The sequence below is a fragment of the Malaya genurostris genome, chromosome 3 (genome assembly GCF_030247185.1).
Source record: "Malaya genurostris strain Urasoe2022 chromosome 3, Malgen_1.1, whole genome shotgun sequence".
Taxonomy (NCBI): Eukaryota; Metazoa; Arthropoda; class Insecta; order Diptera; family Culicidae; genus Malaya; species Malaya genurostris.
The window spans coordinates 119,719,777-119,745,032 of NC_080572.1; the positions used below are offsets into that span (position 1 = coordinate 119,719,777).

The following is a 25,256-nucleotide window of genomic DNA, read 5'->3' on the forward strand; positions in this document are numbered from 1 at the left end:
TAAACTGTCTTTAATAGACTGTCAATAAACGCGGCACACAATTTGAACAGAGCTTTCTCATGGTTTAAACTCAGCAAACCAATAACAAATGGTTCTCTTCAATGGAGCAGAGTTCAGATAACACTTTTGAAGCATTTACTCAGCCTATACAGCAATACAGTGTACATTATTTCATAGCGTTTTTAACTATAATTTTATGAACATGTGAAACACACCAGTAGTTGTCTTGTGAGTAACTTAGATCAATTGAATTATTACCAATATAGGAAATAGTAGGGTTAAAGAAAAAAATCAGGAAAACGCTTTCAATTTTAGCAGCGATTTTCAACAATAAATATCTACACTATCAATGATGTTTTCACTTTTTGCCTTTCTCATATAGAAAGGTTATGCAACCACGGTAAAAACTGACTTTTGAACCGAGGCCCGGAGGGCCGAGTGTCATATACCATTCGACTCAGTTCGTCGAGTACGCAAAATGTCTCTGTGTATGTGCGTATGTGTGTATGTAACGTTTTGTTTGCACTAACTTTTCTCAGAGATAGTTGAACCGATTTGCACAAACTTAGATTCAAATGAAAGGTCTTAAAGTCCCATACAAAATTCCTGAATATTATTTGGATCCGATTTCCGGTTCCGGAATTATGGAGTAAAATGTGCAAAAAATTTATTACACATTACACCACTAGGTGGATTAAAACAGGTTTTTTTCCTACCTCAGCTCTCAAACAACCGATTCAAAAAATTACAAAAATGCTATTTTAAAATTACATACAGATTGTTGGCCAGTAGAGTTTGGTGGTCCCCGGGGATGGAGGGACGAGCAGAGCCCGCTTCTTATGACAAAACATTCGAAGGTAGATTTTTTTTCGATTTTTAGCTTAGTCTTGAAAACGTGGTTATGCAATTATGTAGCTTTTATCGTTTTGAGTTAACGGTAAGTAGTTTTTTGAAAATATTACCGGATTTGATTCAAAAAATTACTAGGAATACTTTGATATTTTAAAACTAATGCTCAACAAATGACTAAGTTATTATCGTTCGAAATTATGACAGAAAATGGTTACGCGAATGGTTTTGTATTTTTTAAAGTGACATTACTTCTCAACGAATAGAATTGAAATCCTTACCCGAGATGTCCATCTCCTCTGTGTGACGAAGAGCAAGTGTAATTTCTCCCCTTGCACTGACAAGAGCTCTTTCACACACATCCACCATTGTTATATAAAGTGTACGCGCATCATGAGAGCGCGTATTTATTTTCTTTCACCTCTAGCACTGGATCACACCAAAGTGCTAGAACAAAGATGTCAAATTCCTTCAGGTGGACGCAGATATTTTCACCGAAGTGTACATGCCGGTGAACACTCTGGTGCACGGTTCGCATAGAAGAAGCGTGAGGCACGCATGCTCAGCAAAAATACAATTTTTCGTCGAAATTTCGTTTTTCCTTACTGCGTTAAAGATTTTCATAGCAGGCCAGCGCTACTCTCTATAACTTAAACAAAAAGTGTTCGCTTACAACACGCGCCAGTGATCACTTGGTGTATTTTGGCGAGAGCGCGTGAGAGCGATTCATACGAAGAGAATATGGTTCACTCGCACTAGCTTCTTTAACCACAAGCACACTGAGAATAAGTGCGCTTTCCTTTTTGCGCGTTATTCGCCGGGTACATCGCCAGGGTAGAAATGAAATTTACACGCTGGTGTATCACTCTAGTGAAATGCCATCACTGATCATTGCCATCTTAGAAATCGTCAATTTTTTTTGGGAAAATGCCTTTGAGGCAAGTTGAGCCAAAATAAAATCCCGTTAAGGCCATCGTCCAAGTACCATGCGCGCGGGTGGTTTTAGGAAATTTTCGATGGAAATTTTGAAAAATTTCCCAAAACCGAAAATATACAACCCTTTGAAATACTTTTATCTATCTAAAAAAAAATTCGGAGGATTTCCCGATTCTTATCAAAAATAGCTCTGAAAAATGAGTGTTTTTGTAATTTTTCACAATTATCTGGAAAAATAATGCGATTTTTTAATTTTTTTTCAAATAAACCTTATGATGGCTACAAAGATTACATTCGGACACATTTTTGGAAAACCTTTTCACGCTTTTCATAGAAAATCCACGAATTTCAAAAATTTCAACGAAATCGGTTATATGAAATTCGTTGATTTTCCATGCGTGAAAAGGTTTTCCAAAAATGTGTCCGAATGTGATCCTTGTTGCCAGTATAAGGTTTTTTGGAAAAAAATTTCATACCATCGAATTATTTTTTCAAATAATTGTGAAAGATCACTAAAAAAGCTAATTGTTTCAGTACTATTTTTTATAAGACTCGGAAAATCATCCGCATTTTTCAGTCATTTTTGCCCTGCAGATAGATAAAAGCTTTTCAAAGGTATGTATGTTTTTGGTTTCGGCAAATTTTTCAAAATTTCCATCGAAAATTTCCTTAAACCATCCGCGCGCATGGTACTTGGACGATGGTCTTAATCAAATGATGCGCTATCAAAACGTGAACTGTCAATTGATCGATTTTACTGTGTCTCGAATTCAAATGAAAGTAAAAGTGAAACCATATCGTAGAAATAATGATTTATTCATTGACTATATAAGTAAACATTGTAAATTTATTACCAGTTTAACGAGGTATTTTAACAATATCTTTTTCATTTTTTTGTCAAGCTTTGTTTTTGATTTTTTAGCAATTCTTTGTTTTTGATGGAACCAATGAGATGTGGTGTACTACGAGCTATTAAAATCTCATTAAACGTTTAATAAAGATCATTACCGACAAAAAATAATACATTTGAATAATGCATTGATCAAAAAACGGCCGGAATGGATTCAAGGATATGGCAAAGCAATACGATAACGCACCTGAGTTATTCTGCAATACGATAACGCGCCGATACGCAAAATATCTGTGTGTATATGGGTATGTAACATTGTTATGTACTCACTTTTCTCGGAGATGGCTGAACCGATTTTAAAAAAGTACAGGTGTGTAATGTCAGAGACATAACTGGATGTCGTGAATACGAATAAAACTGACACTTTTACTTTATACTTCCGAATATAAATTAGTTAACCGATATGCTACAGTACAGATTAGTTACACTAAATATTCTGACACAAATATTACGAAATAACCAGTATACTTCCTTATGATAAAATAATGGTGGTTCTGAAAAGAACCTTTTATGAAGGCGTTCGTGATGGAGAGTGACGAGTTGAGTTCAAATTCCGATGGATACCGCTGACTTCCGTCTTCTATTTCCAGGATGACCTGTTGTCCGTGAATGCGAAACTGATATGTGTTCTGTTGGAATCTCCTGCTTATTCCGCTTGCGGTAACAAGCTTTGTATTTCGCTTGGAGATTCCTCGCTCGCACCATAATGAACACAATGACAACGACAGCCAAATTCGAAATCAATGGCTTCCGAGCCGGTGCTATGCATTTTTATAGCGAATCTGCAGAAAGTTTACTACAAACTACAACTGGTTGAAAAATGGGCCGTATACAGTATAGTGAAGTAAAATTTCGCATAATTCTTTGGGTATAAAATTATGGTTCTAAATGGCACCTTAGAGAATAGTGATGTCGATTTTTTCATTTCGGATTTCAATATTTTAGTAAAAGATACTACCAAAATGCTGTACGGGATTAATTTCTGGCATCCCAGAAGAGCCAAATTGTATAATTTTCTAAGATATTTAACACTGATTGGATATAAACGATTTTAAACACTGTTGCGAATTTAGAACTGTGAAAATTACAAAAAAACCGAACAAATTATCTTAGATTTGCACTACACTGATAATTTTAATTTTCGATTTACAAAGAAGCAATCTTTATAGTTCTTTAGGTAACATTTAGAGCCATTAGATGGGCTGATTTTGCATAATGTTAAACATTGTTGTTCATTTTCCGTTATATTTTGCTCCAATGCAAACGACCACCAACAGGATAATGTAATCGATCTTCTTCGAAGGGAAACTGGCTCTGCGCCCTGAGCGTTTCAGGTTTTGTACAACGTTAAAGGTCTGTTCTTATTACAAGCGACTGCTCCACCTGACGACCGAAGTCCAAATGAAAGCATTGACGACTTCTGCTCCCGACGATTGAAGTCCAAATGAAAGCACGACCTAAGCGTTTGAGGCTTTATACCACGCAAAAGGCCTGCTTTCATTGCCATCTGCTCCACCGGACGACTGAAATCCAAATGAGAGTTGCGACCTGAGCGTTTGAGGTTTTTAACCACGCAGAAGGCGCACTCTCCGAAGCTGCTGGTTGATTAAATCATTCCCTCGACGTCCGCTTCCATCCAACGCACAAGAAGAAATGATCGATTTTCGGCCACCTTTTTATACGCATTCAGTTGAAGATATGTACCTGACTACCTCAAAATCGTCGTCCTTGCGCGAAAACCCAAGCGAAAGTAAAGAGTTTTCTTCGTTGTTTTCAAATTTTGAGAAAACTTAATTTTTGAGTTGTATTTGGTTATCTCACACTGTTTAAAATTTTATCATAAATTCCTGATCATATTTTTGATGAAAATAGTGAAAGAATTATGTTGCTGCCATTAATACAAGTCGAGATATTCACGATTAAGTTCTGCCCATTCTTCCATATGGCTAATTTTGAAAAGGCACCCCATAGTAAAGTAAGTCGTATTCACGACAAAACTTATATTCAAATGAAAGGTCTCATGGTCCCATACCTAATTTCATATTTTTTTTGTATCCGACTCCCGGCTCCGGAATTACCTGGGGATGAGTGTGAATAATTTTATACCGCTACTTAAAATGAAGCAAAATAGGGTGATTTGTTTCCAATTAGATTCAAAACTGTTCTAATTTGTAAGCCATATTTGTTGCTGACCAAACGAACCAATTACGGCTATACCCGGTTCCAGAACTATGTGTTTTTATTTATTTATTTGGTCTTTACATCGCACAGACATTTAAATGCTAATTCTTAATTTAAACACATTTTTGGACAATTTAAAAGCAAGTTTATCGTAAACTTCATTAAACATTCGGCGACTTACATTAAGAGGATTGTTTTGTCCATATTGTGTGCGATGAATAAGGCAGCTGAAACGACGTTCCATACATAGGGTCCGTCTCAACGGGGCACGAAATTGTAGTTTTCCTTATAATTCTACACAGTCGATGTTATTACCAACAATATCGATGTTGCAAGGTTTTCCTTCTGCTCTCTAATGTTGGCAAATGATAGGTCGATAGTGATCCTTTCCGATATAGTTGGTCTTTATCGGTTACGTGAACGCCAATTAGAGAAAAGGTCAAATCATTACTGTAATTCAATGCAGCCCTCTTCGGATCGAATGATAAAAAAATGATTCCGGTCGTCTGCAAAAATAACCTTAAATTCTAGTGGAAATATAAACCATATGTCATTATAGGAAAGGAAGAATTGTGAAGGATCTAGATTGCTGCCTTGAGGTACATACAACGGTTTTTGTCGTGAACACGACTCACTTTACTATGGGGCTTCTTTTCAAAATTTACCCTCTGAGAGAGTGATAAGTTTTCGATTGTGAAAATCTCTTATTGTATCTAACGAACCAACAAAATTTTTGCTACATATCATCGGAAATATGATCACAATTTTATGATAAAATTGATTAAAATTAAACTTTTCTGAAATGTTGGTATAAACGAGTATCAAAGAGGATAATTCATAAGGCGCGTTTGCCTTTCTCGTATTTTGAAAGCTCATAGCTCAATAATCTGTGAAAGGATTTATATAATCTAACTACCAATAGAATCGAAAATTTTCAACTTAAACGTGTATAGAAAGAGCATTGAAGTATTTCAATAGTACATTATTAAAAAACCTGTTTCATTTGACCCATGTCAACACCAGCCAATCAGAACGCATTCTGGGGACGAGAATTAAATATATGCTGCTGTACATCAAATCGTTCGAGAAAAATGTTCCGAACAGTGCTTAATATCGTTGTGAGTTCCACGATTTGGTCCTTCCGAATGGCAGGAATGAGTCCCGTACAGCATCCTGATAGTTTCTTTCAATGAAATGCAAATCCAAAATGAAATAATCGACATTAAAATTCTGTACGCGGCTATTTTTATAGCCGTTAGGACCGCTTATTAGTGAAAAAGCTACGAACGAAATCACGTAAAAAGAAACCTCTTAACAAAAATTGGATCAGTTCGGATTCTATCGCCACTGCGAGGAGATGTAAAAATGTGCGACAAAAGCGATTACGTTACAGCTGCCAGTTGTTTGCATTGGTGAAAAAACAACGAAAAGAGGACAACGGTGGAGAGCAGCCATTCTAATGGCTCTAAAAGTTTTCTAAAGAACTATAAGTATTTCTTGCTCGCAGGTTCAGAACCTATTTTATTACAATATTAGTTATATCGACTAAGACGAGGACGATACATTTTCCGAAATAGTAAAACAAGATATTATCTAAAAAATAGTAAAACAAGATATTATCAACTCATAATTATTGTTAGGAATAACTATGCATTCAGTGAAGATTTCATTAAATTTGTAAGTTTTTACAAATTGACTACGGAAAAATTGATATTAACCCACTGTCGCCTTCGCATGTTGTCAAAATAAATACGACTGAAAGCCTCTCTCTGCTTTTTTTGCAGTTTGCAACGGCAGCAAGTTGGATAAGACTTTTTACCCCTTGCAAACGAAAAAAGGCTGTTGATTCCAACCCTTGTTCAGTTGACGGTTTCAGCAAACCGCGTTCCTACACCAAAATTTTCCAATCGTCGGAGACAGTGACTAGTAATTACAGTTCCTCTGTCGAACAAGCGATTGTAAATGTTTAATATGTGTCTCATTGTCACATGCAGCATTTGTGGGTGGATGCTGATTTTTTTGCTGCATCATTTTGCTTCTATCCCCAACGTGATGAGGGTATTTACCAGCATGTGTAGAATAAATAATGAATTAATCAAGCGCGGGTTGATGGCCAGCAGACGAGGAGAGTAAGTTAGTTTTTGTTATGACATTATACGAATATGTTACCGGTACATATTCGTAACACGTTGCAGTAATTGTTTTGATTGAATCAGTGCTTTGCCTTTACGGTTTTAATGAAAAGGGTTATACAATAATGTGGCTCAGTTATCCAATAAGCAATTTACTTATATTATCGAAACAATGATCAAATAAACAGCTGTGAAAAACTAAACATTTTTGTTTTTCGTTTTTTTGCAGGTTTCTATAAACAAAGTCTGACCTTGAATCTGAATGAGTGCAGTGCAAAGCCAACGAAAAAGTTTGGAACACTGGACCTTGGGCTGAGCTTTAACGCCGTGCGTTCAAACGTCGATCTGATCGATGCCTCGATTCCGCTGGATCGTCAAGGGTAAAGTCATTTCGAATTGCATCGTTTGTTTTTGCACTTAACTAATTTACTCTAATATCAGATGGTACCACGGTTCAATCAGCCGTATAGATGCAGAAAAAATTCTCCGACCGCTTGGCGAGGGAAGCTTTCTGGTGCGCAACAGCGAATCGACTCGGCAGGACTATTCGCTTACCTTGAAGTAGGTTGCCACCACCGTTAGAATTTATTTAGCATTGCAACTCTAATCTGATTTTCGATATTTCAAAACAGGAGCGCCAAAGGATACATGCACATGCGGATTCAGCGCGATCCGGATACGTCACAATTCATTCTGGGCCAGTTTAGCCGACCATTCCCGACAATACCGGATATGATACGACACTTCTGCCTGAACCGGTTACCAGTCCGAGGTGCAGAACACATGTGCCTCTTGGAACCAGTCATCGCACAGATTCTATAAGCTGCGGAAAGACCGAGTGGTTCTTGAAGAGATCCAATGCATCTTTAGCATCCGTAGATTTCGTTTGGAGTGAAATCCACAGCAGTAGCCTGCAAAGTGTAGAAGTTAACGGTCATATAGACAGCTAGTTTAGCACCCGGGATAGCTTCCCAGAAGTTCTACCGATAGCAGATGTTCCACGAAAGTAGTTCGAGATTATGATGGATCTACGTTCCTTTCAACCTTTATGTTTAGTTATGGTATCTGCAGTAGTTTTTAACTGATCTTAAATTGAGACAATAAACAATAATTTGTTCATGGAAGCAAAGATTGTACAGAGATTGTAATTAGGAAGAAGGAAGATGAAATCAGCATGACGTAACACGAACGGTTTTTATGATTATAGGTTTGAGCAGTCTACTCATTATATTGTGATAAAGTATACTTTGTTGAGGGTCGATACTATAAAATATCTATGATTTGAGTTTTGGACATTGGCGTGCCCAAAATTGCATGATTATGGTTTCACTCGCATAGCAAATTATGTTACCGGTACGAAATTGGAGAATACTTAATTAGAAATGCCAAAGCACTGTGACATGGGAATATTTGCAATTCTATATACGAGTTAGAGCATTGAGCAAAGTGCAATATTGGAGAACAAGTAGTTTCCGTAGTGTGATTTGGACTACTTTAGGTTTACACTAAGTTTTGTGTAGAGATGCAAAGATAGTGGATTCACCGAGTGATACAATAGCAAGCAGCAGTTCTTTGAAGTGCAACAGGAGCAATTGTGCATTTCATAAAGCAGAAGATTTTCTCACTTTTAGCCGCAACAGTAACCGAAAAGCCAAAGCCCAACTTTTGAGAAAAAAAATTGTGTCAACCACAGTCAGGTTGGAAAGCTGTATTTCTGTATTTATTCATTCAGAGTAATTATAGTGCATCTAACCAGCTGTATAGAGTGTAGAGTAGTAATTCACTAAGGTTCGTGGATGTTTCAGTATGGGAAAAAAATGCAGGTGAAACTGATAATTACTATTAAATTTGAACAGATGCAGCAAAATACCCACACATATTAAAAGAATCACTTAGTGATGGAAAAACATTATTAAAATGAGAAAATATATAACAAAATATTACCTTTGAAAACCGTAGTCAATCTGAAAGAAACTCCTGTCAGTTTTTTCTAAAAAGAATCATCAGAGGTGTCAGTTTATGTTTTACATCAAAGAAAATTTATTGTTATTACTTTCCTCATTATCTTTTCTTTTCCATTGCATATACAGGGTTGTTACGAAAAGTTTCAAAATCAAAACGCGCGAAGTCGAAATCTAAACCACGCGAAATTCACGCGAAGTTGAAAACTAATACGCGCGATATTCGAGTGAAGTGTTTACACCACTATTTTTATGAAGGTGATACTTAACGCAGAACTTAAATATAATACAAAAATCGGCATAAGTTTGTCATATAAACACAATTAATAAGGCCGCATACAACACTTCACTTTCAGAAACCCCATAAAAACGATTTCATTTTTATTCACTATCTTTGTCGATGTACTTAGGTAACACTCCAAATACCAAGACTCAAAAAAAGTTGGAACGGTAACTTTGAACTGTCATAGCTCAGCTGTTTTTCAACGAATCTCAATAAATTTTACACCCTCGAATTTTGTGAAGTTCGTAGATTGATTCAAAAACTTTATAGGAGATGATTGGTGAAGAAAAACCAATGAAAATTTGATTTTCCCCTTTCCAAGTTTTTTTTCACGCGCCCAATATGCCTTATCGGCTTTCCTATTTTCTTTCCTTTGGCATAAACGTCGCGTTTTTTTTATTTAAAAGATATTTTATTCAGGCCTATTTGCGTACAAGCTTTATGTGGCCGATTTAGCTGAGTTTTTAGATAAATTTTTTTTTGTATTGGATCTCGTTGTCACCCTTTTTCTAGGGGGAGAGGAGCTTCCATTTTCCTCCTGCGAGGATTGAGGGGCAGTTTGTTCGTGGTTCGTCTCGTCATCCATTGCCGTGGTATTGTTGTTGATTTCGTTGCTAGTTGCTGTAGATGCGCCTTGTTGTACATTGTTTGCAGTTGCTGGTTGATTGGATGGTAAGCTGTTAACTGCAGCTGGTGTATTTTGTTCTATAGGGGTTACGTTGGATGGTTTCGTTGAGGGGGATACTTCCCTGTTGTTGGTGACTGTCACAGGTGTACTGGGGTTGCTTAGGGTTGATGTAGAGGAAGCACCGTTGTCCTTTGGTATAGTTGTCTCCTTGTCCGGTTTATCACATGACTTACCGTAGTGAACAGCTTTTTGGCAATATTGACATGTGGCCATCTGATTGTCATAGGTAACAAGTGATTTGCACGGTATTCTTGTATCCAGACCGAATGTCACATAAGAAGGTTTAGGCCTCCTCAAGCGCATGCGTAACAAACGTACGCCATTTAGAATACCGGGGAAAAAATTCTTCCAATTTTCTTTTCCGATAGAGAGAATCACTCCGTATTGGGATATAGTTGCGCGAATATAAGAATCGTTGACGCTTGAGGGAAGATCATGCACACGCACTTCTATGGCACTATCTTCCATATATACTGGAATGTTGTACTTGATATTTTCATGCTCCACATAGTGCACATTATTATTGTCTTTAGCGAATTGAATTGCATCCAACTCTTTATAGAACTGGATATAAACAACATTATTGGTCTTATTGCATTGAAGTAAATGCACACGTTTAATGTCAAGATGCATTTGCTCCTTAAGCAAACCTTCAAGTTCTCGTATCGAAGGTCGAATTTTGCACTGTCTGAAGTCAACAATAATTGTATTTTTTCGTACCGGCGCACAGTGATGCCAAGGTGGCAGAAATCCAAAAAATAAATTTATTTTTTTCCTGTACAATATTAATTTTTTTGAATTCTCAGATAAGCGAAGGACTACAGTTTAAAGTATAAAGGTTTTTGAATAAGAAATAATCTCTCCACATCCTCTCAAAGATAGGGTATTGTAAACTTTCTTTTCATCCTTCCATACAAAATATATGGCGCAATGATGATGTTTTGCGATTAGATTTCTATATATGTAGGAAAGGGCTGCCACTGTTCAATAGTATTTGATTTTATAGCATTTTTTCTCTACTTTTCAAAAACCACTATGCGATCCTGCACATCTCTGCACTTTAAAGGTTATTTTCGATTGTTGGCGGGGTCGACAATAAAAATCACAAAGACAAGGGCTATACTTTTCTAAATGAAGTCGGTGTGAGTAAAATTTAAATAAACGGCTATATGATAAATAAAATCAGGACATTTATAACATACATAACATAAAACACCTATATAAATGTCCTTATATAAATCTATGTATAATATATCAGGCGTTGGAATAAATTAGTAGCATTTTTTCTGCAAAGTTTCATGATTTTTAGTGAGAGTATCATGTCAGTAACGTTTTTTTTGTTTCAAAGTATAGTCCATCGTTATGTACCACTTTCTGTTATCTTTCTGGTAAGACTCGGATACCACGTTTGAAAAATCCCTTTTTCTCAGATTCGACAATCGTAGAGTCTTGCATTGTCATGAAGCAAAAGTACTATGCCATGGAGATCTTCATATTGAGTCCGTTTTTCATGCAATGCTCTGTCCAAACGCAGCAAGTGTAATATGTATGTATATGGAACCAGTGATGGTGTCACCTGATTTGAGTAGCTCATAATAAATAGCGCTCAGTATATCTCACCACATGCACTTTTTCTGTTGTCCGGAACTTTCTTGTAGTCCATATAAAAAATTCACAAATTTGAACCACGAAAACCACTTTATGCATGTTTGCTCAGCGTCATTTTTTTCGTCATTTTTCATTTTATATAGTTTAATAAGATACTTTAACATAATAAAAATCCACTATTATTAGTATAGCGGTAGTATTCAACCAAATTTTATTTTGTACTTGTGTTTGTGTTCTTTCATATAGTCGAAAAACTTAAAAATGCAAAATGCAGAGCATTTTTTAAAATTTTTTATTTTAGTGAAAAACAGAAAAAACATTTTTGATTGTTACTCTCCCATCTTTAATCATAGTGCAATAAACTACATCAGTTGTATGTTACAACATATCAGAGAATAAAAATATTAAGATAAGCCCTTCTGGAGAAAATTGACGTTTTCAAGATATAAGGAAAAAGTTTTTTTTCTCAGTGTATATATTTTACACACAGGTTTAATCAATATTTGAAGAATAGGTGAAAACTCCTAATCAATCACGAGATAAATAAAAATACACAAGTTAATTTATTAAAAAAGTCGTCATTTTCCGGTCCATAACGAACGGTGCATCATGTCACTTTTAGGTGGATCGAATATTTTTTCATACATTGTCAAGATGGAAATATATTTAGAGACCTCAAAATATTAGAAAAAATCATCCACGTTCTGACGTTTATCGACGTATTTATGGTTTTTGCCAACTTTTGTATGGAGTGGCATCACTGTGCGGCGGTAACTTTTGTTCGTTTGGTTCACTCATTTCGAGATCGTTCTATTGTTCACTACACAATACTGTACTTGGTTTCTTCTGTCCCGAACGTAAGCGGTTTTGGTTTATCGACTGACTTGGATGAGATGTAAAACCGAACTGCATAGAAAATATTGAATACTTCAACTTTACCGAGTCATAACTTTGTTGTTAGTCAACCGATCTTCAAAATTTGTTCACCATTGGAAAGGTACTACTTCCAGAAATAAAACGCACTGAAAAAAAAACGAAAAATAGGGTTGTCTACCCAAAGGTATAATGAAAACTAGATAGATGACCTAAGAAAAGGTGAGCCTTTTAACAATTATCTCAAAATTCAAAACGATGACCTATATATTTTTACACATCATTCGATTGCTAGTGATACCAGCTACAATTTTTGCTCAACTACCATTCCTGCACAATCAAAAGAAAACATAAAAAAATCGATGAATTTATAAATATATAGAATTTTTCATTTTTTTTTCACATGTTTGTATATAACTCAAAAATTAAAGCGATGACATGTACATTTTTTTGATTCAGAATATTAGAATCATTACCAGAAACAATGTATTGATGACTAAAATTATATGTCCGTTCAAAGAATCTCAAGAAATTTTTATTATTGGGAAGATTTTGCCATACCAAATCAAATCAAAACTTTTAAATTTTATGACATATATATTTTTATTATTTTAGTTGGAAATTTATTATGAACAAAATTTACAAAAAAAAACTGAAACTTGGATTTCACTGAAAAATTTTAAAAATTTTGGTAAATAACCTAAAACTCTAAAAATAGTTATATTTTTGTGTTGGACAAAAGATCTAAACAGTTTTTGTGCACAACCCAAACGCATTTGATAACTACTAAAATTAGTTTTTTTTTGTTTTAGGTTTTCCGTAAAATCTCAAAAAATCGGTAGAAAGTCGGAAATTTCTGATATATATATATATATATATATATATATATATATATATATATATATATATATATATATATATATATATATATATATATATATATATATATATATATATATATATATATATATATATATATATATATATATATATATATATATATATATATATATATATATATATATATATATAAATATAAATATATATATTGCGTTCCAACGTTTCTGCAAATCAAAGTGAAAATATTGGAATCCGTGTTGATTTCATTTGTTTCAAAGAGTCGTAGAATTTGTTTTATATTAATAAAATAATTTTAAATTATTTCAATGGATTTGTACAATACGGAATAGAACGTAAAATTATATGAATTCCATTAACTAACCCATGGCAAAAGGAACAAACTACTACTGGAATCGCCCCGAATATTGGCTTTGCAGCAGCCTTTGCAATTAGCACCAACCAACCAATCTATCTGCAGCTTACAGTTGTCTTTGTCTCGAAAAACAACCTCTTCGTTTGAATGCTTTTTACTGAATGAAACCCTACACCTATATTATCAGAACTAATTGGTTCAAGTGGCATGTTCCCCTAGTTATTTGGAGATTTGTGCCTTGCCGTAGCTTCTCTTTGGGTAGACTTAACACTTAACTTTGGGTAGACAACCCTATTTTTCGTTTTTTGTCGTGGATACGACTTACTTTACTATGGGGTGCCTGTTCAAAATTTACCCTCTGAGAGAGTGATAAGTTTTTGATCGTGAATATCTATTGTTGTATCTAACGAATCAACATAATTTCTACTACTACGCGTTTGCCTTTCTCGTATATTGGAAGCTCATAGCTCAGTGATCTGTGAAAGGATTTATATAATCTAACTACCAATAGAATCAAAATTTTTCAACTTAAACGTGTATAGCAAAAGCATTGAAGTATTTCAATAGTACACTATTGAAAAACCTGTCTCATTTGACCCATGTCAACACCAGCCAATCAGAACGCGTTCTGAGGAAGAGAACAAAATATCTACTGCTGTACAACAAATCGTTCGAGAAAAATGTTCCGAAAAGTGTTGAAGTGAGTTTCTCAATTTGGTTCTTCTGAATGCTAGAAACGAATCCCTACAGCATATTGATAATTGATTTCAATAAATTATGCAAATCCGAAATGAAATAATCAACATTAAAATTCTGAATGAGGCCCATTAGTGAAAAAGCTACAAACGAAATCACGTAAAAAGAAAGCTCCTAACAAAAATTGAATTAGTTTGGATTCTATCGCCACTGCGAGCAGATGTGTTTTGTGTCGTTAGCACAGCTAGTTTCGCTTTCGACAAGAGCGATTACGTCACAGCTGTCAAACATTAGCATCGGTGAAAAAACAACGGTGGAGAGCATAAAACAAAATCAGCCGTTCTAATGGCTCTAAAAGTTTTCTAAAGAACTATTAGGATTTGTTGTTCGCAAATCGAAGATAATTATCCGCAGTTTAGTGCAAATCAAGAACAGTTTGGTTAGATTTGTGCACTTTCGCTGTGTGAAATTCATAGTAATCTAGTTCAAGTGAAGCCTTCTTTGTTTTTGCGAAAAAGGGGAATGCTTGCATAATTCATACAATTGATCAACTAATTGATATTCGGAAGTGTTAAGGAACATGTCAGTTGTTTTCGTATTCACGACATCCAGTTATGTCTCTGACATTACCCACCCGCCTTTTTTCAATGTATTTTATTTCTGGAAGTAGTACCTTTCCATTGGTGAACAAATTGTTATGACTCGGTAAAGTTGAAGTTCTCAATATCCGATTCGCGATGCAGGTGCCGGTTGAATGCAGATAGGGCATATTTCGAGCTTGAAAAAAAAACCTGGAACGGGAAAAATCAGATTTTCATTAGTTTTTCCTAAACGATCGTCAATAATAATACTTAAAATAATTTACAAACTTCACAAAATTCGAGGGTGTAAAATTTTTCGAAAATGGTCAAGTAACAACTGAGCTATGATAGCTCAAAGTTACCGTTCCAACTTTTTTTTAGGCTTGGTGCTCCGCGTAATTTTATTACGCTTGGTATTAGGAGTGTTAATATACTCTCGTATGTACGGAAAATGTAACAGTGAAAAAAAAATTGATTACAATTTTGTGATTTTGAAATAAGTTAAACAGATTTCAGCAGACAATTTTTTTGATACAACATCTTCTTGCTCGACTCGGAAGTGCTTTCCTTCTCGGTGAGAATAATCTTATGATAGATCACATCAGGATAATCTGATTTAATCTTTTTAATTTCAGTTTCAATTATTTATCGCCTACAGTTTAGCTTCTGTTTTCTGCGAGAGCGCCTTCTCCTGTTGTCGGATTTTACTCTGAATGTCTTTCTTTTCCTCATCACCGTTTATTCTTTTATTTGGAGCAGGAAATAGCCCACTGTAGTTAGTTTCTGTCAAACTCCAGGAGGCGTAAAACCTCCTTATATTTTGCATCAACAGATTACAATCATCCAAATGATACGTTTCCTGAAATCTCGTGCTTCTGTAGCAACTAAATCTAATGAGATTTTAACATGATGAACGATTTCTTGATAACATTACGTGATAAATGGAAGTCGAAAGTGAAACATTTGTTAAATATGCGGCACATGCTAGCAATGGGCTCGTTATATCCATAATTAGTTCTAGCATAGGGAATCCGAAGAAAAAAATTGGATCGAAAATTACGACGTCGAATATCTAATTGTAACAATTGCAGTAGCTAGGAACAATCAATTCGCGACCGAATCAGGTCTGCCACAAAACTGGCCTTACAAACATCGCGCCGGACAGATAATAAATCGAGACCAATCAGTTTGCAGCGGTCATGGTCACTCGGTAGGTTCAAAGGATATCTCCATGGAAGAATCGCTTCAATACGTTCAATATCGTTTTGATAATAAGGTGACCAGATAACAGTAGCATATTCGAGAGTTGAGCGAACGCAATACAGAGCCTTCAAGCAATGTACATCAGAGAATTCTTTAGTAACGAGGAAAATAAATCTTAATAGCTTAGAGACTTTGGAAATAGTAAACTCTATGTTCTACTTGAAATTTGACTTGGAATCCAGAAGAACTCTCAGGTCCCTAAAAGACGATGCGCGTTCGATAGCAGTTTGTGAAATATTATAGTCGAACTTGAAAACAGACTTTTAGCGACTAAAAGAGATGACGCAGCATTTAGAGGCATTTCAAACCATTTTGTTGATGTTACACCAATTAGTTAAATTATCCAGCTGTTCTTATAGGAACTCTGAGTCTGCTACAGATTTGGTTTTATGAAATATTTTAAAGTCACCGGCGAACGATAGTTTCATACCCTTGATCGAAAAATTTAGATCATTGAGATACAATAAAAATATAAACGGTCCAAGGTAACTTCCTTGAGGAATTCCAGAGGTAACAGCAAATTGTGAGGTTATACGGTCTCCTATTTTCACCATCAGTACACGACACGTTAAATCCCAGTCTACTTAACTTGGAGATTGTTATGTGATGATTGATTTTGTCGAAAGCAGCAGCGAAATCGATGTATATAGAATCTAGTTGTAGTCGTGCTTGTAAAGAACGTATGATGAAGGAAGTGTAGACTACTAAATTTGTGGAAAAAAAAATGAAAAAAAAAATGCAAAGACTGCAATTATTCAAAGAAAAAACCAAAATTTTTACCTATATGACGGATGTATTCAAGCCGTCAAGTTGTCCACGTATTACATATCACCAGAGATGCCAGGTAATATAATAAGTTGAGCTAGCAAAACGAAAAGATCGCGCCAATTTTCAAAAGCCTGTAATTTTCTGCAAACAATCGAAATTCCAAAAGTCTTAGACGAAAAAAGATTTACATGTTAACTAAGAAATTTGATAATTTACAAACAAATTCGCAGACTTGGCATCTCTGCATATCACTGACAATTTTTCGTGATTTGTCGAAAAAAATGGGATGCCGGTAACTGAAATCGGTAGACATTTTGAAAATGACGAAAAAAAAACTTTGGTTGCGAAAATTTGGATAACATCTGGTATTAAGTCACGAAATACGAGGTCTGTTTAAAAAGTTCCCGGAATTTTTGAATTGCGCGCGTCTGGAGAGTCCGGTGGTCAAATTTTTTTTTATTGTGTTGGTACATATGTCCCTAATGTATGGTGAAATTTTCAGCTGTATTCATTGTTTACATTCTGTCTTGTAGCGGCTGGTGTAGACGTGTTTTTTTGAGCTCGGCGATTTTTTGTTAGTTTAAACAATGGAAGAATTGAAGAGTCAAAGAATTTGAATTAAATTTTGCGTGAAAAATGAAATAAAGTGTAACCAAGTGTGCGAAATGTTACAGAGAGCCTACGGTGAGTCTGCTATGAAAAAAACAAGTGTTTACGAGTGGTATAAGCGTTTCCAGGATGGCCGCGAAGACGTTGAAGACGACGAATGCTCCGGTCGACCCAGCACGTCAATAATCGATGAAAATGAGGGAAAAGTGGAAAAAATGATTATGGATGATCGCCGAATCACTATTAGAGAAGTTGCTGATGAAGTTGGCATATCAGTTGGCTCATGCCATCATATTTTTTTCAAATGTTTTGGGCATGAAACGAGTGGCAGCAAAATTCGTTCCAAAACTGCTGAATTTGGATCATGATTTTTTGGTTAAAAACAAGACTTTAATCATGCCCCAACCTCCTTATTCACCAGATATCGCTCCGTGTGATTTTTTCCTGTTCCCAAAGTTTAAGAGACCCATGAAAGGACAGCGTTTTTCATCGATTGAAGAGATAAAGGCAGAATCGCTGAGAGTGCTACAGAGTATTACAAAAAGTGACTATCAGGGGTGTTTCGAAGACTGGAGAAAACGCTGGCATAAGTGTATTATATCTAGGGGGGATTACTTTGAAGGGGACCATATAGATGTAGACGAATAAATAAAAATTTTTTTTAGAAAAATGAGAATTCCGGGTACTTTTTGAACAGACCTCGTAGTTCGATTTCACCTCATAAATATTGTATCCACCTTTTCGAATGATGCTTTTCAAGTTATGGAACTATAAAAAAATCATAAACAACTTTTGTGTTGATTTTCACGCAATTAAAATTTGTTTTGAGCACAGCAAAAAATACGAGCGTCTGTTTGCTTTGGTATTCGATACAAAAAGAACGTGCTGCTATTACACGCACGTGACATTTGTCGGAATAACGCTTTCTGCTTTCTGTCAAAAATTACGATGGGGTGCCGGCAACCGAACATCTTCCCCTACTGTTCTTTTCATATCAAAGAATTAATACAGAATTTTAAATCTTTACCGCATTGAATTTCGATTTGCTGCAATACCAAGTATCATAAAGAGCAATGACAACACGTGACGAATATAAATACATGCAAACAATGAACGGATTTGTCTCTTTCTCTTCTTTTCACCATAAAACAGAGTCCTGGAATTACATTCCTTTTGTGGAATTTGGGCTTTCTGTTTCAACAGACTTCGCAACCGACGCTTAGCGCAGTGAATCATTGCATGGCTACTACTACAATTCTATTGATAATAAGAATCCTTCCAGGTCAGGACTCGAACATATGACAACGTGCTTGTAAGCGTCCTTATGCATTGAACAGCCAACCCGGGCACTTTTCATCATGTTTTTGCCTTTCTCATATAGAAAGGTTATGCAATCACTGTGAAAACCGACTTTTGAAGCGAGGTCCAGAGGGCCGAGTGTCATATACCATTCGACTCAGTTCGTCGAGTACGCTAAATGTCTGTGTGTGTATGTGCGTATATGTGTAAGTAACGTTTTTTTTGCACTAACTTTTCTCAGAGATGGCTAAACCGATTTTTACAAACTTAGATTCAAATGAAAGGTCTTGTGGTCCCATACAAAATTCCTAAATATTATTTGGATCCGTCTTCCGTTTCCGGAGTTATGGGGTAAAATGTGCAAAAAAAATGAAAATATGTGTTCTAACTTTTCTCATAGATGGCGCGACCGATTTTCACAAATGATGGTTCAAATGAAAATTCCTGTGGTCCCATACGTAATTCCTGAATTTCATCCGGATCCGACTTCCGGATCCGGTAATATAGGGTAAAGTGTGTTAAATATTTTATTCCGTCACTGAAAAGGGCGAAAACCAGTAAAAAGTTTTCTAAATCGACCTTGACGATCTTCTCCAATTGATAGTTTTTATCAGTAAACTGTTAAACAAACCGATTTCGGTTATTCTTTTAAGAATTGAAGAAACTTATTTTGAAGTACACCACAGTATTATATATGATAGTAGGATTGATATGAGAAAGGTATCATTACACCACTAGGTAGATTAAAACAGGTTTTTCATTCAGTAAATTATGTTGATTTAAAAGAAAAGAAAATTGTTGCTACCAAAAAGAAAGAGTACACTACATCAAAATCATCTTCAAAAATACTCAATTCTCAAAAAAAACTGAATTCTTCTGCGAAATTTTTTTGATGATTATTTCGTGCCTTTTGTTGGTTTATTTTAAACTGAAAAATACCTTTAAAAACTGGATTTCCGTTTGAGCTGTTAGTATAATATTGTCACTAATAGTACTGTTTTTGTACCATTTAATTCTCACGTCATTACACTCTCACAAAGTCACTATTTTCACAGTCGCTATTTTCACAAAAGTGTAGCAAACGTTATAATACAGATACGTATTTCGGAATGTTATTTACATCCTTCCTCAATGTATCGGTTTTATAAATTTATAAACTTATGAAGAAACATATAAAACCGATACACTGAGGAAGGATGTAAATAACATTTCAATTTACGTATCTGTATAATAACGTTTTATACACTTTTTTAAAAATAATGACTTTGTGAGAGTGTAATGACGTGACATAGTAGAATTAAACGGTACAACAACAGTACTATAAGTGACCTCAAAAAAGGGAAATAAAAATAAAAACTATTAGGATTGTGAGAATAAATTATCTGATAATTATATCTTGATGATTTGCTATTGTTAGATAATGCGTAATGCAAAATGTACTGTGTTTTCAAAGTCGATGTACTGTATTTTTTTTATTTTTGAACAAAATGATAAGTTTTTTGTAAAAAAATACGAGCGTTATGTATGTTGTATGAAATATGTATGCGAATGTAAAAATCTGTATAATACCGAAAAATTTGTATAAACGGCATCTCTGATTCAACCGCCCATTCCAGTTATGGCGTTTTCGTTCTTAAATTTCACTACATCGGTTTAGCTAAGGTTGCACTGAAACCGTTTGTTTTTCCAATTTGCACTACAGCAGTGCTACACTTTTTCTGCACCTATACCACTGGTGTAGCACTCATGAAAGTTTTGGTGTAGTTCTGTGCAATGGAATCGATTATTGTAGTCGATGGTTACTTTTAATGTTTTCATCATTTTTGTTCGTTTTTTCATGCCTCCGTGTAGCACTGCACCGGTGTAGTGAAAATTAAAAACGAAAACGCCATTAGTTTTTCAATTCTAACCGGTTAATTTGACAGCATTGGTTAAGCTTGTTAACAGAACTGTATTCTAATGTAACTTTTCAAATATCAACATACTCTTTTGATACAAACCTTGCATGCAAGAAATAAAGCTTACAGTAAGAGCTTTATAGCGAAAGCGCACTTTTACTAATGCTCACCCAAACATACAGTCACTCGCCAAATTGATTGTACCACAGAAAACAGATATAGATAGACTCGCATATTAACTGTGTGCGAAAAGGGTGAAGTGACGAATAGTTGCCGAAATCACCGCGATCGACATTAATTTGGGTACCGCAATCACTTCACTCTAAATTTTTGTTTTGCTGTTGGTCAAAATGACCAGTTTATTTTTGTTTTATTCCGGTTGAACATGTGATTTCAACGACATGGAAACAAAGTTATCTTTTATACTTATGGAAATCATGTGAGAGGTGTTCAAAAAGCTGTTCACTATGGTAAGCCATGGATGAAATGCTTTGTTATGTCGTTTTCAACTGAGAAATTTGAGTTTATTTCAGGGTAAATTTCAAGTGCTTACGATTAATTTCTTATTTAAACAAGATGAACCCGATTAATTATCGAAATCGTAGAATGGTAGTAATGGTAGAGAAATTAACGCTAATATCGAAATATCGATCATTAGAAATTTTGTTTGCCTTGTTCCACATCATTAGCTCGAACAACACCTTGGGGCTGATCCTTGTAGTTTTTCATTTTTTTTACACATTTTAACCCGTTACTACCGAACTGGAAGTTCGATCCGAATAAAATTCAATAGCAACCTATGGGACCAAGAAACCTTTCATTTGAATCTAAGTTTGTGAAAATCGGTCTCCGAGAAAATCGAGTGCACATTTCTGTTCATACACACACGGAACCCCTCGTGATCGTGAAACAACCAAAATATTAGTTGTTTTTCTGAATTTAATTGGTTAAAATTTGGTACAACTAATCGATTGTTGTTTTTACTAAACTGTCATTTTTGTTTTTCGATCAACAGAAACGATGGTTGAAATAACAAATTTTTTGGTTGAAAAAAAGATACTGTCAGTTAGTCAAGACACACACCTTTCAACTTCAATAAAGATTTTAGTTACAACAACCGACCTTGTTTTTGATTTAACAGTTATGTGAGTTGAAAAACAAATCGGTTTTAGTTGTTTTAGATATAGGATTAGTTATTTCAACTTAAGCAAAATTATTGAGTTTGAATGACAATAAAATATTCCTTATTGATATACGTTCTGATTTTTCAAATGAAAATTCGGTATTAACAGATATATAAAAAAATATGTAATATTTAATACTTCAATATGTGTAAATCGAATAGCAAATTGTTTGAATCAGCTGATTATTAGTTAAAACAACAACTGCAAAAATCAAAAATTGCGAGATCGTATTTTTTTGATTGGAGGGTTTTCCGTGCACATACATATACACACACGGAGAACCCTTCGATCATAAAATTGCGATATCGCAGTTTTTGATTTTTGCGATAGTTGATTTAACTAATTTCTTTTTGATTCAACCAATATGGTTTTTGATTTGCATATATTCAAGTAGTTGAAAAATATGTTGATTTGAATGCTGTCAAATGCCGGAGACAGTTGCAAGCAAAACAATAATCGCAATGCAAAATCAACAACTTTTTTAGTTGAAATTTGTTCGCGTCGCTTCAAAATGTCAATGAAAACAACATCGATGGTTAAAGCGATTGGTGAAATTGTGTTCATTCGATTTGAGAAATTTATGATAACAAGTGTTTATCTAACAGCGGTGTTGTGATAAAGTTAACCTTGTTTAAGATGAGAAAGATTTGTTGACAAATTAGAAAATGTTTATGAATGATCATCTCGTAATCTTTCAGGTAAGCGCAAAAACTTTTTGCTTCATATTCGATCATTGATTTACTTCCAGCAGACTGTTTTACTTACAGCTTTTTGATACCGATGATGATGTTCATGCATTAGCAATGAAACGCTTTTTGACATGAATTTAATTTATAAAAGTAACAGGAGCGAAGGGTTTCAAACACACAGAACGCGCTGCGATGGAATGGCGCGTTTGAATTGCGTCTCAAAATTCCAATTCCCAGCGGTTGATGCATCCAAGCTCATTGACTAAAATTATCAGTGCATAACTTTAGTTCAACCGTTTGAAGGCATCATCTTTCAATACTCATTTTTTTCACTTTCAATACTCATGTCTAAAACAAATGAAACCGATTTATTTTTCAACTAACAGAATTTTGTTTCAATAACAACACCAGTTATTTCAACTAAAATATTTGTTGAAATTGAAAGGTATGTGTCCTCACTAATTTACAGCATTTTTTTTTTCAAACAGTTAAATTAGTTGTTTCAACCATCGTTTATGCTAATCGAAAAACAAAAATGACAGTTTAGTTAAAACAACAATCGATTAGTTGTACCAAATTTTAACCAATCGAATTCAGAAAATCAACTAATATTCTGGTTGAAATGGGATCGCGGGTGGTTCCGTGCAGAGAGGTGCACACACATACATTTTTCATATTCATATTCATCCGGGCCTCAGTTCAAAAGTCGGTTTTCACAGTGATTGCATAGCCTTTTAAATCAGTTCTCGGATTATGTTGGACTCACTTTGTTTTCTCTGAGATGACCTAACGGATCTGAGATGTGTTTCATTTTTTAGGTATTATATATAAGACTATGATTGATATGAAAAAGGCATCATTATCCGCACAGTTTTCAACCAAATTGATTTTTACTAATCTTGGCTTATTTTGAAGTTACAATGTAACAATTATGTGAACAACTTTCGGATCTGTATTTAACTATTTACTTCAAGAAAACTCGAAATATTGCGACAGTCTTGTGCTTGTTTGAAAACTGACAATGAACAAGTTTAAATCTCGCTTTATCGTTTTAAAAGAAAATAAATTCCTTTTATTTCAGTTATTATGAAATGTATAATCGCACCTGTTCTCTAAACCTTAACAGTATACGACGCAATTGCTATGTGCGTCGTTACGAATAAAAATAGATGTAAAACTCAATTTTGGCAAATCATAGATTTATCTTTATTGCTCTCCTGGTAAGCTATTGTAGTCTTAAGTTTCAGTTCAATCAAGTTGATAAGATTTCATTTTATTGCTATTGTACTATCAGCCTCTTGCGTACGGGGAGGCTGAGTTCGTCATGAAATGATAAATTCCGCTAACTCCCCGTCCCTGGTTCGATGGTTCGCCTCCCATGTTGGCATACGGTCCATTAGAGGTGCAACGGTTATTTTGAATTTCTTCAAAGTCGGCACAGCGCATCGCGACAAAGTGTGTGGTAGAGGAAATCGATTCGGCATAAATATCATTGACTCGCATATGAGAGCAAGTCGAGGTGATACATCCCGGTTGAGAACTTCCTCCGTTTGGATAGAAGTTAGCATCGGCTAGAGGAGCATTGAATGCAAGGTTGTTGGCGTTGGTGTAGACAGCTTCCGTGTAGATGGCGTCATTAGCCGTTAAGATGTCCGCTTGACCAGATGAAAATAGTGGACCGGCGGGATCCAGCCCAATTACCGTATTCAACTGTCCGTCTTGTGCTTTACCAGCATTTCCGGCTGCATGAGCCCCCAGACTGAATCCAATTACGTTTATAACATCACGCGATTGTCCAGTTGTATCACGAATCATATCGATCATACGAGATGTAACCGCTCCAACACTAGCAACACGGTTGCGAGCAGCAATGTAATTGATGGTCTCTGCACCTGCACCCCAGTCGACGGCAATTACGTTGAAATCGCCTACTCGCAGGAAATGATCTTTGATCACCCAGTGGGTTCTTGCATCCTCGCCTTCAACCCAACCGTGAATAAGGAAACGAGTAGGGTTACTCGAGTCAAAGTTAGAGCTAGTAAGCGAGGAAGGATCCGACCATACAATAGTTTGCGAGTTGACTGGATTACGTCTAGTAAATAGCCGGAATATAACGTCCGTCTCCGCATCAAAATGTGGTTCGAACTCATCTTCTCCAGAGGGTATATTGACCGGATTAATGTTGACCATATGAATTCGACCCGCTCCATCGGGAATCAGTGCCCATGGCTTGGATCCCACGGGTAATGAATAGCCTGCAAATACTTCAATCATCAGAAGATTGTTCTGTTGCAGTTTTACTATAATTACTTACCAGCAGTCACAAGACCAAGCAAAGCGATAATTGCTGTTGTAAACTTCATTTTGAACAAAGATCGACTAACTCTGCTGGGGTCGTAAACATTCGATTTTATATGGTTGGTAATCTTATCGAGAAATTATCACTTAAAAATTTTTATTTGTCACTGGTAGTTACAATGCCTACAAAAAATCCGAATGGAAGATAAAACCTATTTTAATCCATGAAACAGTGTGATTACGTTTTTATTAGACGTTCATGTTTAATCAATTATGGACTTTATTTCAGTGATCGCTGCGCTGCACATAGTCGCTGACAAGACAAAACGGTTTGAAA

The 25,256-nt window shown here is 35.3% G+C and overlaps 2 protein-coding genes across 4 annotated transcripts in view; one reads left to right on the plus strand and one right to left on the minus strand.

The window, feature by feature from the left end:
- LOC131435075 (uncharacterized) overlaps nucleotides 1-8,961 on the plus strand; it is a 397,241-nt gene extending 388,280 nt beyond the window's left edge. For all 3 annotated transcript variants that reach the window (XM_058602576.1, XM_058602574.1, XM_058602577.1), the window contains 3 exons: nucleotides 7,238-7,388; nucleotides 7,450-7,569; nucleotides 7,641-8,961. In XM_058602576.1, coding sequence (XP_058458559.1) covers nucleotides 7,238-7,388; nucleotides 7,450-7,569; nucleotides 7,641-7,830 — 461 coding nt within the window. In that variant the 3' untranslated portion in view covers nucleotides 7,831-8,961. The remainder of the gene's footprint in view (nucleotides 1-7,237; nucleotides 7,389-7,449; nucleotides 7,570-7,640) is intronic.
- A 14,842-nt stretch (nucleotides 8,962-23,803) lies between these two features.
- LOC131438891 (pancreatic triacylglycerol lipase-like) lies at nucleotides 23,804-24,999 on the minus strand. The gene is made up of 2 exons (XM_058609268.1): nucleotides 24,936-24,999; nucleotides 23,804-24,876 (listed from the first exon to the last, which is right to left on the minus strand). Exons 1-2 carry the CDS (start codon nucleotides 24,982-24,984, stop codon nucleotides 23,912-23,914), a joined length of 1,014 nt encoding a protein of 337 aa, XP_058465251.1. The 5' UTR covers nucleotides 24,985-24,999; the 3' UTR covers nucleotides 23,804-23,911.
- Between the last annotated feature and the right edge of the window lie 257 nt (nucleotides 25,000-25,256).

What these genes read in the sequence shown, in the direction of transcription:
- LOC131438891 (XM_058609268.1), bottom strand. Translation starts at nt 24,984, where the DNA reads ATGAAGTTTACAACAGCAATTATCGCTTTGCTTGGTCTTGTGACTGCT. An exon ending in GCTTGGTCTTGTGACTGCTG is followed by an intron (nt 24,877 to 24,935) that starts GTAAGTAATTAT and finishes AAGTATTTGCAG; the next exon opens with GCTATTCATTACCCGTGGGA.